Below are 16,034 nucleotides of genomic sequence, written 5' to 3'. Positions count from 1 at the left end.
ACCTTGCTGTGAGGGAACAAATAATATGTTATGTTAGGTGTCCTAAATAAGCCACAAGAACTGAGAGCCTGGTCCTTGAACAAAGGCACCCAAGATATATATTAGCAAGAAGCAGCTGGAAGGATGTCCTAAAGTCGCCATTGCCAAGCTCAGTTCTGACAGCTGGAGCTCAATTATGTTGAAGGTAAACAGAACTTACATTGAGGGCAAATTCAGAGAGTTGTAGAAATGTGCAGGCCAGTGTTATAGCCAGATCAAGCATCCCTTCTGCCTGTCACCCTAGATTTTTATCAGCTGTCCCCTGCCCTTTTCTCATATGCTTGTGTGGTGTGTAGTTGATAAGTTCCACCAAAAACTAGCATTTTCTATTTACTCATCTTCCCCTGTTCTGATATGCTTGGATGGTTTGTAGTTAATTAACACCATCAAAAAACAGTGTTTCCTACTTGGTTAATGGCATGTTAATTGCATAATTTTAGGCAGTATAAGACAATCCGTACTTACCACTATGCTGAGATAGTGTTTCCATCTGTTCTGCTAAAGTGTCAAAGAAAAATTATGGGCTCAAGTTTCCAGTTTATATCATCAGAAGGGGAAGGGAAGCATGGTTGTGAGCAGTCTGGAACCCTTCCTGGGTTCTCGTTGCACGCCACCATTCGTTTAGCACTTACTTTATACCAGACACCAAGTCATTACATTTAACCCTCACACCACCACCAGGAGGAAACTGTGTGTGTGTGTGTTACAGCTGAGGAAACTGAGGCACAAAGTTCTCCAATGACTTGCCCAAGGTCTCACAACTACTAAGTCACAAAGTTAGGATTTGAACCCAAGAAGCCTGGCCCCAGAGCCCAGCCACTATATTTTTAATCCTTTGTGAGTTTTGAACTAGGTAAGTAGATTACCTACTCAAAAAATAATGTATAAAACCAGGAATTGAAATGCTATTTTTCCATTAAGAGTTTCTGATTTACAGGAAAAGCAAATTAAAATATCTCAAGAGCTCAGTGGCTAAGTTCTTTACAAAAGAAAGAGATACGTCTGGTCACCTGTCAACCCTGGGCCTGCTCCCCACCCTGCCTCCCACCCATGCTTGTTAGAAATGACTGGTAGCCACAGTTGACCAGATCCAGGGCAAGGCCAAGGGAGTGAACAGCTGAATGTAGGGCAGGATCATTGGATATGGAACTGCCGGGCCTGGGTATTTGCTTGTAGCTTATCTTAAAGGCCTTCCCAGACAGTCTTACCTAAGTAGCCCAGTCTGCCACTCACTGTGTTCTCTCACTTCACCTTCTAACATATTCTGCATGCCTTTTCACAGTTTGTAAATCTTTATTTGTCTACTTGTTTATTGCCTTTCCTCCTGAGTAGGCTGTGAGTTTTTAGGAGACTGTCAGTTTCCTCATTCCTGGATCCTTGGTATCTTATACAAGTTCTGGCATATATTAGATTGTCTGTATTCTCATTAGAAAGGAGACAAGAAGGAATAAAGGGAGGAAAGGAGGAAGGGAAATATTCTTTAACTTGTCCTTTTTTTATTACAAGCTCAGGGGGAAAACATAGAGCAATTTATTGAAACCTGACTTTCAGTTTTCCCCTCATTCCAATTTTGTTGGTATTTTTGGTATATCTCTAAAATTTAACCATGAGAGTATTGAACTTTGACCCATACATTTTGCAATTAAAAAGTTGTAGATCACCTTACGCTGTGGCTCTTAAACTTTATTCATAAGCAGTAACAACATTTCTTTCAAGTGAAATCTCATATGGAATCCTCATGTATGGAAGCGATCAAAGTTCTGCCCTGGGGCTCTGATGAACCAGTTAAAAACACTAACGTGGTCCAACCCCTCAATTTGCCTAAAGAGGTAAATGACTTGACCAAGATCAAATGCCCAATCAGAGCCCTAGCTGGGATTAGGGCCCAGGCTTCCCCAACATCAGTGCCCTTTCTACAGAACTGTTTTACTGGGGTGTGAATGTGGTGCCTGAGGACTGATTCACAGGGAACAGTATCGCCCACCTTTGGACTTCTATGATATAAATAATAATAGCTAGTGTATATTTCATCTTCCTGTGTTCTGGGCCTACATCTGCACTTGAATTCTCACAATAGCCTATGAGATGTGGATACTATTATTGTCCCATCTTCCACATGGTCACACTGGGACTTAGAGCAGATCGGTGGTGTGCTGAGCCATCATACCTCTATCAGAGATGGAGACGCCAAGATGCATTTGTGCAACTGGAAGTATAACTGCATTTCAACAGCAGGGAAAGATAGTCTGACTCATATATTATTCTAGAAAACCAAGCCATACAAAAGTAAATGCAGGAGTTCTATCTGGCCCTTGAGTCAGAGGTTCCTGGCCCTGTTTTATTCAGTAGGAGTTTGTGTCACAGCCAGTTTCTGCTCAGCCAGAATGTCTCACATGCTTGAATGCCACCTTCAAATGAACAGCCCAGTTTCCAGCACAGCCGGCCAGCAGGAAGAGCATTGCGTTCAGATCTCTAACATCCCACTGGATGGGAAATGGTCAGCTCTTCACAACTCCTCCTGGGCTATAACACACTTGCTGAATATCAATTACCATGAGCATGGTGCCCTTAACACTTGCTAAAATGTGTTTTCCTGGAGCTTGTGTGAAATGTGAAAATGGGAAGTTAAGATTTCAGAACTTATTTGAGAAAACTACTAAACTGACCTTTTGAAAATGAACCATACTTTGCTCAAAGAATAGTTGTCAATTTGTTTTTGACATTTGTTCCTTTACAGTTATGACTTTTAAATTATTCATGCTTACCGGCTCCAAAATGGAATAATAACGACTCTCTCTTCAGGCCTGTAGCCCTCTCTTATAGTTTACATAGATTTTGAGTAAGAAAGGCATTCAGAAGGAGTTTGGGAGTTGCCTGAGTCTTGTAAAAATAATATTCTTATACCTTTTTTATGGCAAAGCCACACAGAATATTCCCATATGGACACTGATTAATCTCCCATGAGATATAAATAGGTAACAGATGCTATAGATGTAATATCCAAATTGCTAGTAAAGAGTTTACAGAAATTTTATGGCTTCTCACAGCTAACCAGAGAGAAAGGTATCTGGCTTGACTACTCTTCTCCAACAGAAATTCTTTCACTACTCTCTTATTAACTGCCACATAGTTCTTTGACACTTACCTAATACCCTGAGTCTAAAAGTTGCTGAACAACTATGGTACCCCCAGTGCCTAGGAAATAGGAGAATGATTTGATCTATTCTTTTGATCTTTTTTGTACCTTGAAGATTTATTTCAGATGCAAAGGAGACTTTCCCCAAAACAGCAATATTGGTTATATGAAAACAATAAGCCAGCATTAATAAAGGACCATTGTGTACCCAGCACTGTATGGAATTTTTCTGTGCATTACTTCATACCTCCTCCCAACACTGCCTAGTGTGGGGTTATATTATGTTCCCACTTTACAGATGAAGTAATGGGCTAGCCTGGGTCACAGACCCTGAGTATGGATCAGGACACTGACTCAGACCTGTCTGACCAGGGTCCACACCCTTAAATCCCACACTGCAATATGACCACAGAATCCCTATTTAGGATAAGAACCACATGACCGAAATGTCCACTGTAATATTTTTAATTTAGGAAGTTGTCTTTTCTTGAATCTTTCTGGATAAAATAGTATTTACCTTGGTACTCTTCTTAGACCTAGGACTCCCACCTCAACTCTCAGATTATAAAATGATTCATCGTATTTCTAACATTCTTGAATGCAGAGCCCCCGCCCCCTTCCCCTGTGAATAGGGTGGTATTTTCTCTTACATAGCTATCAGGGTCCTGGGGGAGTCTTCTCTGAAGGAAGTGATTAGAGAGGGGGGATATCAGTGCCTCACTAGCATCAAGAGATTCCTTCTTTTCAGGGCCACCAGAAGTGAACTCTCTGTAGAGTGAAACACATTGCAGGTGTCTGAGGCTCTCTCCCCTATTCCAGAACCACCCCACCTACCTATCCCCCACGTGCAACCCAGAAGGCTGGTCCCAGTTTTCCTTGCTGGAATTGGGATGCATTTTCCCATAGCTCAATGTTGATACCTTGCTTAAAATCAGACGCCTAAGAGACTGTGGGCTCTGCTGGCTTCCGAGCTCAGTACCTTGGAGAGGTGCCTTCCTTCATGTGTAAGAAAGTGTGTTCAGAGTTGTAAACCACACAGTTACAACTGCACATCTGAATCACTGCATATTTATAAGTAGAGACTACCTGGAAGGAATGAAACTGTAATAATTCCTAATTAATCATCCAAATTCTTCAACATGTTCCCTAAAATGGCATTTTCCCGGTGAAATACAGCCACCAGTTTTTACAAAAGGGTAATGTACCTATTGCCCAAATGACACCTGAACTATAATAATGCCATGTTATTTACCTTCCAAAAACAATATAGCCCTCTTATTGGAAGAATGTATCATTTCATCGTTTTCATTCCATTGTTGGTCATTTATCTTTCTCCCATTTGAGGGCATATGTTGCTGAGAACCCATATTCAACAGTTGACAGTAGGCTTTCTCAGACTTCAGTGTGAGTTAATTTTGCCCTACTATGAGATATGTTGGTGGTAGAGTTTGCAAGCACCCAGAACTCAGCAGAATCTTATCTAAAATGTCATCTTCATTGATCCTAAGGCTGACTGCTCCAAATGGTGATCCCTCACTGTTGAATTGCTTAAACAATAGTGTATTAGTATGCACATAAAAATACATTCAATCAGTTCTCAAGATCTATAGGAGAGAAAATACATTAACTTTAAAAAAATTGTAGATGGCAGTGTCAGAAAATCGAAAATCAAGTTCAATGTCTTGATTCAGAGATTTTAAATCTGATAAACTAGTGCCGCATCATTTATTTTCAAACTTGAAGAGTTATCTTGGGTGTGTAGGTTTTCTATTATCTACAGTTAAAATGCATTAAATATAGATAATTAAACATTTATATTAATTGACTTTCATAAGGTGAACTGGAGGGATTATTTACCCGAGCTGATCTACTGAGAGAAGGGCAGCCTATATTGCTGCATTTGGTCTGGCTTCACTGGTTTTTCTTCTGTTATTGCCGTTAGCCAGTTTCAAAGCAGATGAGGCTGAAAGTTTGTAAATAGATTATTATCTGAAAGGTAATTTTATTTCTCTAGAAATGGCTTTATTATGTGTAGAAGAGTAAAAATGTAATTTGGACCCCTATCCAGATGCTCTTAGTCTAGTAGGAGAAAATGGTTTTATTTGTTAATTTGTCCTTCTAGAGTTTCTGTAGTCAATCTTTAAATAGAGCAATTTAGCATTTTGAGGAAAAACAAACTCAGCTCTATCCAAGAACATTATTGAAAATTACCCCATACCCATGCACGATAATTACCTTTCAAAACATTTCCCAATGCTTGACATCATAGTGGTAATTGCTTAATGATATTATAATTTCATTACATAGGGACTATAATGACAAAATGATGTAGGTTGGGCTTTGAAAATTAAGTTACAATGAAAACAAAACCTTTTATGTAAGTTTAAAGCACTTACTTCAACATAAAATTATACATAATCTCACCCAATTTTTGTATGAATGTCATTGTTGGTAGTTTTAAAATTCATCCATTTGAAGCTTTGGTACTAAAAAAAACCACAAAACCTATCTTAGTCCCCATGGTTATAATGCGTGAGGGTCCCGTTCTGTAGTGATATGTATTGGAATGAATGTTTTTATATCACAGTTATTGCTCCAGTTTGTACACATTTTGTAGCAAAACCTCTACTAATGAATTGGATCTACCTCGATCCCTTTGCAAATGGGTGATGAAGACCCATGGCCCATTACAATGGTGTTTTCATCTTGAAAGATGCCCAACTGATTGTAAATATATTGTGTTTTTTCATTTAATAGCACCAGCTTAAAAATTTATTTTTTTGGAAACTACAGGCACAGAATACACTAAATAATTATATAGCATATAATCTTAAGTGCCAGAGGTCAGAGTTCCCCATGATGTGCTGATGGATTAAGACTGAATCGAGTGGCAGGTCCCTGAGAGTTTGACTCATAATCATTTATCTCAATGATATGTGATTTAAACATTACACCTGATGGAAAAAAATAGCTTTACTTTTGGAAACATGCATGATTTTTGATATAAGAACTGTCGTTTTATTTAAAGATGAATTTATCATAATGTTCTCTGTAAAACTAATTGGAGGGCTTTCTATTTCTTTCAAATCCACTATGTTTCAAATACACTATCAGACTCAGTTTTGGGGTAGGGAAGAAGGTATAAATGCACATAACCCTTCTTGTGTCTGGTTCACATATCCTGTTTTCCATGAAGATGGTGATAACAACATTTACTGAGTACTGAGTACTTACTGTGTGTGTGCTGAGTGTTATTTAGTCCTCACAGGAATGATGACAGGTACTATGATTATCCATACTTTACATATGAGGAAGCTGGAGCTCAGAGCAGTGAATTTCCCAATATCCCACAGCTGTAATGTGGTAGAAACGGGATTTGGACTCGAGTCTGTCTGACTTCATTGTCTAAACATCATCCTTCCTGCTTCTATGAAGCCTTTTCCTCACACTTTAAGCCATATCAGTACTTCCATCCTGAGTTACTAAGAAAGTTATAACCAATAGCTCATGATTGATTTGATTATCATCCCTAATAGTAACTATCATTTATTAAACAACTACTATGTGTGCTGTGCTATGCATATTACCGGTGTCTAATTTCATCTTTCTCAAAACCCTACCAAATAGGCATTGTTATTCCCATTTTGTAGACAAGGAAACCAAGGTCCAATAAGGTGAAATGATCTGTAGCCAGCTTTCAGGCAGTAAGCAGCAGAGCTCCCATTCACCCCCAGTGGACTGGATTCTAGAGCCCTTGAGTGCACTTAGCGGTCAGCAGTAGAGCCTTCCAGTTAACACCTCATTAATCTTTAGTAGCTGTTTTTTCATGTGTTTGTGTCACATTCACAACTGGATTGTGCTCAGCTCAATCACATAGCAGATACTAATTGATAAACTAAATTTCATTTCTTTCAAGTACTCCAAACTTTAAAGGCATAATGGATTGACTATCTGAAAGGAAAGGATGTACATACTCTCCTTTGATGTGCAAAAGTGATCTAAAGGGGATCATTTTCAATATGGAATGACCATTTAATGAGTACTCAGGGACTCCGAAGACAACAGAAGATAAAGGAGAGGCAGCCTTCCTTCTCTGAGTTCCTGTTCTTAAACTGTGCAGGTTGTTCAGGTCAGCTACCACCATTAATGTGGTTTTTAGCAAAGTCCTTTCATACTTCCAAGATATAAACTGCTGTCACCCAGAGTCACAGAAGCTCATCTAAAACACTGCAGGGATCATTGGATCTGGTCCCCTGTCCTAAGCAGGGTTCATCTACAAAATCTGTATGATGGTTGCACCACTCTCTGCTTCACGCTTTTCAGAGTACTTGTTTCATTTGCTGGTCAGCTCTAAATGCTTAGAAAATTTTTCCTTGTGCTAAGCCAAAAAAAAAAAAAAAAGAAGAAAAGAAAATGGCTCCTCTTAGGTCCACCTGTTGATCCTATTGCTTCCTCCTGGAACCCTAGATCTTAACTTCTCACTCATGTGTGATCTTTCATATGCCTGAATCCAGAAGGGCTACTGTCACCTCATCAAACTTTCTTCCTAGAGTTAACAAGCTCATTTCCTTTGGGCTTGTGGAACTATTTGCCTCTCCCCTACCCCAGGGACTCTCTCATCTTTAACAATATTTTTGAACTATGAGAATTCAGATTTCTTTGTTTCCAAACCTGATTTATTAAAATGTAGGACACCTTTAAATTTTTTATTAGTCTTTTCTATGTCTAAATTCCTTTAATGTAATGACTCCCAATTAAACATGTTACACCACTCTTTTAGCAAAAACATCAAGGTCCAACCGAACAAACTGGTGCAAAGTACTTCTCTGACTGGTAGAAAGAACACTGAGCTCAGTCTGGAAACTGAGAGTTTGTGCCCAGCTCTGCCTGTCACTCACCAAGCAACCTCAGATGAGCTGTTCAACTTTGTGAAGCCTGGTTTCCTCATCTATAAGATGGGCATGATAATTCCTGCCTGTTTCACAGGGTCATGAGGGCCAAATGAACTGCTGCATGAGAATGCTTTCTAAACTGTCAAGGACTCTACCAGTTGAGGTATTAGCAAGCAAGGCAGATGTGATCATTTCTCAGTTGAACTCCACTCTTAAGGACTGCTAGCACTGCACTCAACTCACAAGAACCAGCTGGTTTCACATTTTACCTGCTTCTCTACACAGTCCATTAGAATAGGGATTGTTTCGTATCATCATGACCTGAACACCTAGCTCGGTGCCCCGCTCATGGAAGGATCATGTTAAATGTGTTTTTGGATGGTTGGAAGAATGGGCAGAGGAATGGCTGTGGTACAGTTTTAAACCCCCACTCCACCATCTAGGCACCACTTCCTTGGACTTAACTCCAGTTTATCAATGCCCTGACAATGTTCAGGCACCAGCTTGGTCTGATTTTGGCTGGGTCAGATGAAACACCATGACCACCAGCACCATCTTCCCTTCCTCTGGGCAGTGACACTTAAGATCATTGGCTTTTATTCACACCTTCAAGAAACATTCCATTTTTATTGAACCTCTATTATGAGTGAGGCCTGCACCATGCCCACCATCTAAACTCTTCTGAAGCTCAACCTGGTGAGCACATAGCCCAAAGCTTCACGGCGTGGTTTGGTTTGGGTTTGGTCTTTAATAGCCTGTGCTTGATTGTGAAGAAGAGAGAGGATTGTTGTCTTATTCACCTCTTTCTCCCTGTGCCTACCCTCTGATCTCTGGCTGAGAAGGTCTTGACCTCTCAGCCTCTGAACTCATTACATGAATTTTCAGAAGTACTCAGAATGCACTCACTTGTGAGTACTTAGCACAACACTGGGCACATAAAAGGTGCTCAGGAAACAGCTTTTTAAAACAGTTTTTTTTTTTTTTTCATTTTATGCCATCCATTAGAAGCCAGCAAACCTTGATGATGACTTAGACAATAGGAGTCCTCTCTGTCCAACCCATCTAAATGGCTGCCACAAGAGAAAACATCAAGCCATGTTCATATCCCCAAAAAATTTAACAGACTTCCCCTCACCACTAATAAAACTACAAATTACCTAACATTTGTTTTCTGTGTATATTGTCTGTTCTATGTATCTGATAGTTCTATTATTTTAATTCATATTCGTTTGGTAGCCTTTTTAGGATGATTGAATGGGGATCAAGTTTTCTACTTTATTAGTTAGTTTGCACTGTTTTGCATTTTGTACAGTTCTGGCCCATGAAGAAGTTTGGAACTGTGATAATTAGTTTTGGATCCTGGCAAGCTTCCTAATTCTAATAAGCATAACTCTCAAGTCTTTTGGCCCTCTCCCTTTCTTCTTTCCCCTCCCGCCAGTTCTTCACACTCAGTTTTTCTTGTCCTTTATCATGAAGTTGGTTCTTCTGGTCACTGGTGTTTCTTCTCCACCTAACAGCACATGTGTAGAGTCTCACCACTTCCACAGTGCTCCTCCCTTCCGGCCTAAACCTTCTGCCTGCATAAAGAAAATCCCCCAGGAGAGATGGTGATTCCTGCTTCACTGCCCTTGTTTAGGAATTCCAGGCCAAGCCAACAGCTAACATGTCTGTGGTTCCCCTTCCCCACAGGTGAAGAAGACCTCAGTGTAGAAGAGGACGAGGAAGTACTGACTTTGTTGTATGACCCTTGTCTGAACTGTTACTTTGACCCCCAAACTGGGAAATACTATGAGTTGGTATAATGCCTCCTTCCAGGGCAGAGAACAGGCACTCCCAGCTGGAGCAGGATAGCAGTTCAGGGTCTCTTAAGGAGTCACTACAACTTGTGTATTGGGTGATCACAGAATCAACAGTAACTGAGAGAAACGAATTCATTTTGTAAATAATTCCTTCTATAGATGAGTGTGATTTTGAAACTGAAGAAATTAATACAGAGGCAAGATTTTAGGACTTTGAATTGGTTCTTATTTGTTCTCATTCTACATATAATTTTGTTTGTTTCAGATAATTTTATGTAAACAAATTAAGAGTTATTCAAATTTTTTGCAGTGTTAATCTGTAAATGATGGCTTGATATACAGAAAATGTATTTTTGTTTAAAAGATGCCTGGGTACCTTTTATTTTATGACATTTGTATTAAAAATAAAATATGATGGTTAGAAGAATAGCTTTTAAACTGCTTCTTTTCATTCACCCCACTTTGTTTTCCAGAATATTCCCATATGATACTTTCCTTCTCTTCAACTCTTAGAAAAGGAAACATTGTGAACTGGTCAAACTTTATGATCACATTTTATTGGCACTGGCCCCACTATTTCCATTTCATTATAGTTCACCCAGAGTTTGCCAAAGATCACAGCATTGTTAATCACTTAAGCTGCTTAGCACTGTATTTTTCTTAAAAAAAAAATTTTGCCAATTATCTCTGAATTCTAATAATAGGTTCACATGTAGCTCCATAGATCCGTATTTAACAAGAAGTCACCTCTTTGAAATACCCCCATCACCACCACACACACATACACACACATTGCACACACATACATACTGCACACATACACACACACTGCACACACACACACACACATTGCACACACACACACCGCTCACCACTCCTGTGGCATGGGCCTGGAGAAATCCCAGAGGCTTTCTCTGGGTTTTAAGTTCATGTCTGTGTAACTCTCCTTGCTAGATCACAAGGAAAAAGTCTTGTGCTTCCTGCATTCAGGTAGACAGCCTTGAATTGTGTGCCAGGAATATTAATATTGAGCTCAAGGAAGTACTTATTATATTAGCTGACATATTTTGTTATTTAATAAAGATTTTTTAATAAAGAAGAGTACCATGGAAATGAAATGTTATTGGTGTACAGTTGGATTTAATGGTGGCACTATAATTTCATTTAATACCACTTGATAGGGGAAGTAAGAGCTCTTTTTTCAGGAGTAGATTTGGACTCCTGTTCCAAGTATCATGCATTATTTAGATCCATATTTGTGTTTGATAAGCTTTTAATCCTGTTATTCACAAAATATACCTTCATTATGAATTTCTCTCCAAGATCTTCAGACTTACAAAACAAAAATGAATAAATTAGGCTTTCCAAAGCATGCAAAATGATAAAAGAGTTGGGTTATCTTGATTATGACCTTAAAGACTGGAACAGTCTTGTAAGGCCTTGTTTCTGCTTTAAATAGTCTCAGGACCATCTACATAAATAAGGGAGTCAATTAAAATTTGTATTCTTGAAGACTTGTAGTTATAAATATCAAAAACAACATGAGCTAGATGAAGGACAAAAAACAGGATACAAGAGTGCCTCAAATGCCCCAAAACAGAATGCTGTAAGTCCTCTGAATAGATCTGGGCTGGGACCTAGAAGACTGTAGTAATCTCTGTCGGGATTCTTAAGCTGCGAGCAACAGACACTCTTGATCCCAGAATTCAAAGACTTGCTGAATAATCAAGCTCTGGGAGGCACAGGAATCAGAGCAGCCCCAGAGATCCTGATAGCAGCAACCAACAGTTTCTCATGATGATGGCCACCAAATTGACAGCGCCGCCTTTTTCTGCCTCAGGTCTCTGCTCAAGGAGCAAGAGGGTGGCAGGCTTAACTCATCAGTTATTCCCAAGACCACATGGAACCGGAGTGAGATAGTCCCTGAAGGAGAAGAGGGCGCTGTTAAGAAAATGGCGGGGGATGTCAGGCAGGCAAAAACAACACGTCTATCCTGGGAGGTTAGAAGCATTGGCTCTGCCGCTTGTCTCTGATTGATTTTGCCATCTCTACTCCTCTCTTCTGTCTCTTCTGTGTCTTCTCTTCTCTCTTCTCATGCATTTCTCAGCTACTCAGTCCACCTGCCAGAGCCCTCAGCCACTCCAATGCCCATATACCCAACCATTCAGAAATGTTAACTCCCAATTTCAATTCAAAAATCCCAGAGTTGGGATTCTAATTCACCCATTTGTTCCAGGGACCACCAGGACCCTCTTCTTTGGATGAAGGAGGAAAGCAGTTATTCCACTCGGTCCTTGTGATCTGAGTAGACATTCTTAAGGCGTCTACCACAAGGTCTTATTATCCCCTTTTTACATTTTATTTTCCTGTTTTAAAGAGAGAGCTTCATTTCTGTTGAGATTTCTACAGAAGAGTTGAAAAACAGAAATAGATGTGCTTCCCAATGCCAATTTTAAATCAAATTGCTACCATCAGTTTACTTGGAAATTCATTAACTAGGAATGTTCACTGGTTATCAAATTTTGTTGCATATTAGAATCTTCTGGAAAGTTAATAAAAATACTGATGCCCAGGTTCCACACCCAGAGAGTCTGACTTGCTTAATCTCAGCTGTAGCCTGAGCATTAGAAATTTTTAAAACCTCCCCAGCCATGCCAGCGTGCAGTCAAGGTTGAGACGACTGCTATAGATTAAATCTGATATGAAGAGAGAGCAGTAGCTTTGCTTAATGGCATATATACCTGTGGGGAAGAGCCTGTATTATTACTTTTCATTTTAACTTTAATTTCTGCTTTTCTAATCAAGTGTGTACCAAACATTTTTATCCAAAACGATTGCAAATGGATACTAAAAAAAAAAAATAGATTGATTCATTGCAGAAGTACATCTTAAGATAATTTTGTATCAGTTTGGGGGCTGATCCAAACAGTTCCTTGTTTCATAAAATCAGGATGCAACTTACAAGTGACTTTTAAGTCATCAATCTCTAAATTATCATTTAATTACAGAGACTGGTTAGTGGAAATTATGGAAAAACAACTGTCAGCAATAATGGCATCAGATCAATGATTTAGTTTCTCTGGTAATTATAAGTTCTTACTATCTCCCATTAATTTTTATTAAAGGAAAATACTGATATATGCATAGTACAAAGACACTTTTGCCAAAAAAAAACTTTCCCTATTGTATTTCTTTGATTTTTAGATGTTTCATTTAAATCTGTCGTTTCAATAACATCTTGATCCTTCTTGAAGTGCAAACGTGTTTAATAAAAATAGTGTAGTCACAGAATGTACACCTCAAGCACAATTAATTGAAAGAACTAATTTTAAAATTGCCCCTTGGTTTTAATTAAAGATCTTGCTGCTGGAAGTTTCTGAACTGCCCTTTTTTAAAAACTGTGTAATGACAGCAAGTACACTATCAAAACTTGGTTTGTTCCAGGTTACACCCTGTGACTCTCAAACTTCAATCAAAATGACCAGAAGAACGAAAATTAGGAATCACCTTCCTCAGAGATCTAGAACCAGAAATACCATTTGGCCCAGCGATCCCATTACTGAGTATATACCCAAAGGAATATATACCATTCTATTACAAGGATACATGCACACATATGTTCATTGCAGCACTATTCACAATAGCAAAGACATGGAGTCAACCCAAATGCCCATCAGTGATGGGACATAGTATTCCATGGTGTATATGTACCAGTTAGAAACTGGTACATATACACCATGGAATACTATGTAGCCATAAAAAGGAAGGAGATCATGCCCTTTGCAGGCATATCGATGGAGCTGGAAGCCATCATCCTCAGCAAACCAATGCAGGAACAGAAAACTAAACACCGCATGTCCATACTTGTAAGTGGGAGCTGAACAATGCGAACACATGGACACAGGAAAGGGAGCAGCACACACTGGGGCCTATTCAGGGGTGGGGTGAGGGGAGGGAGAGCATCAGGAAGAATAGCCAATTCATGCTGGGCTTAATACCCGGGTGATGAGTTGATAGGTACAATAAACCACCATGGCACATGTTTACCTATGTAACAAACATTCACCTCCTGCACATTACCCTGGAACTTAAAACCTAAATAAATTTTTTTTAAAAAAAGAATCACCTGTTATCACCTATTCACATATGGTTTTATCATACAATTTCTATTTCATACATCATTCATTTTGCATTCCAGAAATGTTAGCATAAAGAGAATTCTTATCAAGCAAATCCTGTTTTCTCTTTTTCTCCCATTATACTAGTTAAGATATAATCGTCTAATTGGGCCTAGAAAGGACAATCAAGACCATTTATTTAAATGCTTTGATTTTACAGTTGAGAAGAGTGAGATTCAGTTTAAGAAGCCCTGTCAAGGTGGGAATTAAGAAAATAATGCAAATAATAGACTGAGATGGACATGACAAACTCTGAACAGAGGTCACCTGAGGACACTGACACCCTTCCAGGAGTCTGGGATTTCTGTTCTCACTGAGCATTTCTGTTGCTTCATGCACATTCCCTCCCTCAGTTGTCAGCCTTTATACCTCAAGGATCAGCATTTCCCAACATGTTTTCCAAGAAACAAAACTCCCACTAAATAAATGCAGTGAGAGTGGGGAAGAGGTCCATGGTCAAACCAAGCTAGAAAACACTGGACAAGTGGAAATGGTCATTTGTCTTTACTGGAGAATTTCTCAGTGACTTTAAGAGACTAACATGCACAGGGAATCTCCAGTGGATGAGTGGCACTTCTTGAATTTGTCTACAGAACCCTTTTTCTGTAGAATATCTCAAGGGTTTTATCCACCCATATCCTTTGAGAAATGCTGATGTAGATCACTCCTCCAGAGCTGGGAGCCCTGACCCCCCAGAACTCAAGAAATGTGTCCCCCATCCTCGGTTTGTTTGCTTGCTTGCTTGTTTGGTTAGTTGGTTGAGAGAGAGAGAGAGAGAGAGAGAGATAGAAAGTGTGTCTGTGTGTGTGTGTGTGAGAGAGAGAATGTGTGTGTGTGTGTGTGTGTGTGTGTGTGTGTGTGTGTGTGTGTATGAGAGAGAGAGAGATTTGGTGGTGGGATGGGGGTAGTTAGTGGAATTTTGTGTGATTCTTTGCTTTTTTGTTTTTGGTTTTGGTATTTTTGCTTTGCCCAGATATTCCACACACCCATGACCAGGCTGTAACAAGATGATTTTTTAGACTCACTTTTCATCCGAAACAAGGTATGCTGAAGCCTGAACATTTCTTAAGTATGAGGTTTTGGTCTCTTGGAGAAATTTTCTTTCTCATATTTTAAATTATATAAACTTATAACTGTAGGTAATACGGTTAACTTATAACAAAGGATAAATCTAAGTGAAAGTTCATTCATCATGAATATTGGAGTCTTACATCTTAATGAATATTTTGGTTCTGGCTTGCGTGGTTTTAATATAATTTAGAATCACATTAAGTCAAAATAATTTGACTTATTAGAATTAAATGACCAATAAACATGGGCCACAGATAACACTAATTTTTACTGCTGACATATTCTTCTGCAGTTAATCACCTGTAATTCTGTGAGGCATTACAGAAGTGATGTGTAGGAAATGGTATTGATTGGTTTTCATCAACCCAACTTATCATTGTCAGTGTTTATGCTGAACCTGGCAAGATTTAAGCATATAAACTTGCTCCTAATAGTAATAAGTATTGTCAATACTTTAACACGTGGATCAGGAGAAATTAGCTCTAATGTGCTGTAGTGAATGCTTCCAAAGCCATGGGCGTGAGGTGCTCTTGAGACCTTAAAAATTGAAATAAGCAAAATTATCTGAGATTATTTGACTTAAGAATTCCAGGAGGGAAAAACTCTCATTGTTTATTCTGATAGTATACCAGTCTGAAGTATAATTTTTATTAATGATGCTGTTTCAATAATCTATAAATAAATCATGAGATTAATCATGGGATTAAAATCATCCCCAGTTTTGCTTTATGGCTTCATAAACCAAAGATTATCTCAAAGAAAATCAATCAAAATTTCACCATTTGTTTTTTACCCTTACTTGCAAAAATGATTCAGACATTTCAAACCCTGAAAACTTACAAATCTTTTAGCCAACTCAATTGAAGAGAGCTTCCTTTTTCCTTTAAAACTTTTTTGGTCAAAGAAGTTGATATTAATA

The 16,034-nt window shown here is 38.9% G+C and overlaps 1 protein-coding gene across 7 annotated transcripts in view; it reads left to right on the top strand.

Moving 5' to 3' along the window:
• Positions 1–16,034, top strand: part of CFAP20DC (CFAP20 domain containing) — a 350,823-nt gene that overhangs the window by 301,377 nt on the left and 33,412 nt on the right. For 4 of the 7 annotated variants that reach the window (XM_012462834.3, XM_012462832.3, XM_012462829.3 and 1 more), the window contains one exon: positions 9,757–10,293. The exons of 1 other annotated variant lie outside the window; for it this stretch is intronic. In XM_012462834.3, the coding sequence (XP_012318257.1) occupies positions 9,757–9,869 (113 nt within the window). In that variant the 3' untranslated portion in view covers positions 9,870–10,293. Of the gene's footprint in view, positions 1–9,756; positions 10,294–13,310; positions 13,530–16,034 lie in introns of those variants that run through there. 2 more of the 7 variants (XM_012462830.3, XM_012462833.3) reach the window with 2 other exon arrangements.

Source organism: Aotus nancymaae, unplaced genomic scaffold, assembly GCF_030222135.1.
Source record: "Aotus nancymaae isolate 86718 unplaced genomic scaffold, 86718_ANA_hifiasm-v0.15.2.pri h1tg000067l, whole genome shotgun sequence".
Classification (NCBI taxonomy): Eukaryota; Metazoa; Chordata; class Mammalia; order Primates; family Aotidae; genus Aotus; species Aotus nancymaae.
The sequence above is the reverse complement of the archived record's forward strand: the minus strand, read 5'-3'. Positions and strand labels throughout refer to the sequence as shown.